General features: G+C 44.5%; 1 protein-coding gene across 1 annotated transcript in view; it reads left to right on the top strand.

Annotated features, from left to right (window-relative positions):
* Positions 1-1,344, top strand: part of LOC101860934 — a gene marked incomplete at its 5' end in the record, with an annotated part of 9,980 nt that overhangs the window by 6,164 nt on the left and 2,472 nt on the right. The window contains 2 exon segments of the mRNA XM_013089532.2: positions 186-425; positions 881-1,006. Coding sequence (XP_012944986.1) covers positions 186-425; positions 881-1,006 — 366 coding nt within the window.

Below are 1,344 nucleotides of genomic sequence, written 5' to 3'. Positions count from 1 at the left end.
GGGGGGGGTAGATGGAGGGGAAGTACATCTAAATTATCGTTTTTATCAGGTTGTGAAACTTACACTCACTTTGGATGGAAATATTCTTGGAATTTACCAGCGAAACATCATCTCTTGTAAATTCTTTTCACTTTGTTCTTATTATTCTTCATCTTCACATATCTCCTTCCATTGCTCTTAAACAGATCTGTCGACCTGCAAGGAAATCGAACCGTCATCGTCATCTTCCGATGTTCTAAAAATAGCCATCCCGGCTGGCATTATCGGCGCCCTCCTCCTCATCATCCTCTTCATCTTCTTCGTGCGCCGAAAGAAGTACAGACGGCAGCAGTCCAGCAAGAGAGTGCTCACGGTGGAGGAGATGGATGAACTCAAGCTGAGGATCACCAAGGCGTCAGACAGGGACCCGGCCGTGTGTAAGAAAGGTACGGATTCCTTTGTCGGTTGTTATATATAGTATATTCAAACATCTATCGTCTTTATCTCCCCTCCTTCTATTTTGTGTTTGCTACTCTCTTGTAACACCTCTAATCTTTGGCTCTATTTATATGACTTTATTGTGCTGTTAGTGCCGCCAAACTCTAACTAAAACTAAAAAACTAGAACTCTCTTGTAATACCTTTAATCTTCGGCACTACTTATATGACCTTATTGTGTTGCAAGTGCCGTAAAACACTTTCTAAAAACTAATTTAAAAATCCAAACTTAACCCTGTCCTTCTTTTTTGTGTTTGTTAATCTCTTGTAAGACGTCTAATCTTAGGCACTACTTGTATGAACTTATTGTGTTGTGTGTTGCAAGTGCGTAAAACACTTATTACAACTAAAACTTAAACCATCCAAACTTAACCCCCCCCCCCTGCCCCGTCCCCCGTCCACAGTTCTGACCACATCGTGCAGTTTCATCGAGGAGAGGATAGAGCGACAGATCTGGGACCTGGCCCGAGAGTTGTTCCGGCCGCACCACATCGACGGCAAGTACGAGCTGATCGTGGACAAGTACAAAGGTGAGGCGGAGTTGGGCGGACGTCTGGTGGGTTGCTTGGTCGCTTGGTTGATTGCTTGGTTGGTTGATTGGTTGCTTGGTTGCTTGGTTGGTTGATTGGTTGGTTGGTTGCTTGGTTGCTTGGTTGGTTGCTTGGTTGCTTGGTTGGTTGCTTGGTTGGTTGGTTGCTTGGTTGGTTGCTTGGTTGCTTGGTTGCTTGGTTGCTTGGTTAGTTGTGATTTGGTTGGTTGGTTGGTTAGTTGTGATTTGGTTGGTTGGTTGGTTGGTTGTGATTTGGTTGGTTGGTTGGTTGGTTGTGATTTGGTTGGTTGGTTGGTTGGTTGTGATTTGGTTGGTTGG

Source organism: Aplysia californica, unplaced genomic scaffold (assembly GCF_000002075.1).
Source record: "Aplysia californica isolate F4 #8 unplaced genomic scaffold, AplCal3.0 scaffold00973, whole genome shotgun sequence".
NCBI classification, from domain to species: domain Eukaryota; kingdom Metazoa; phylum Mollusca; class Gastropoda; order Aplysiida; family Aplysiidae; genus Aplysia; species Aplysia californica.
Note: the sequence above shows the minus strand (reverse complement) of the source record. Positions and strands in the feature narration are given on the sequence as shown.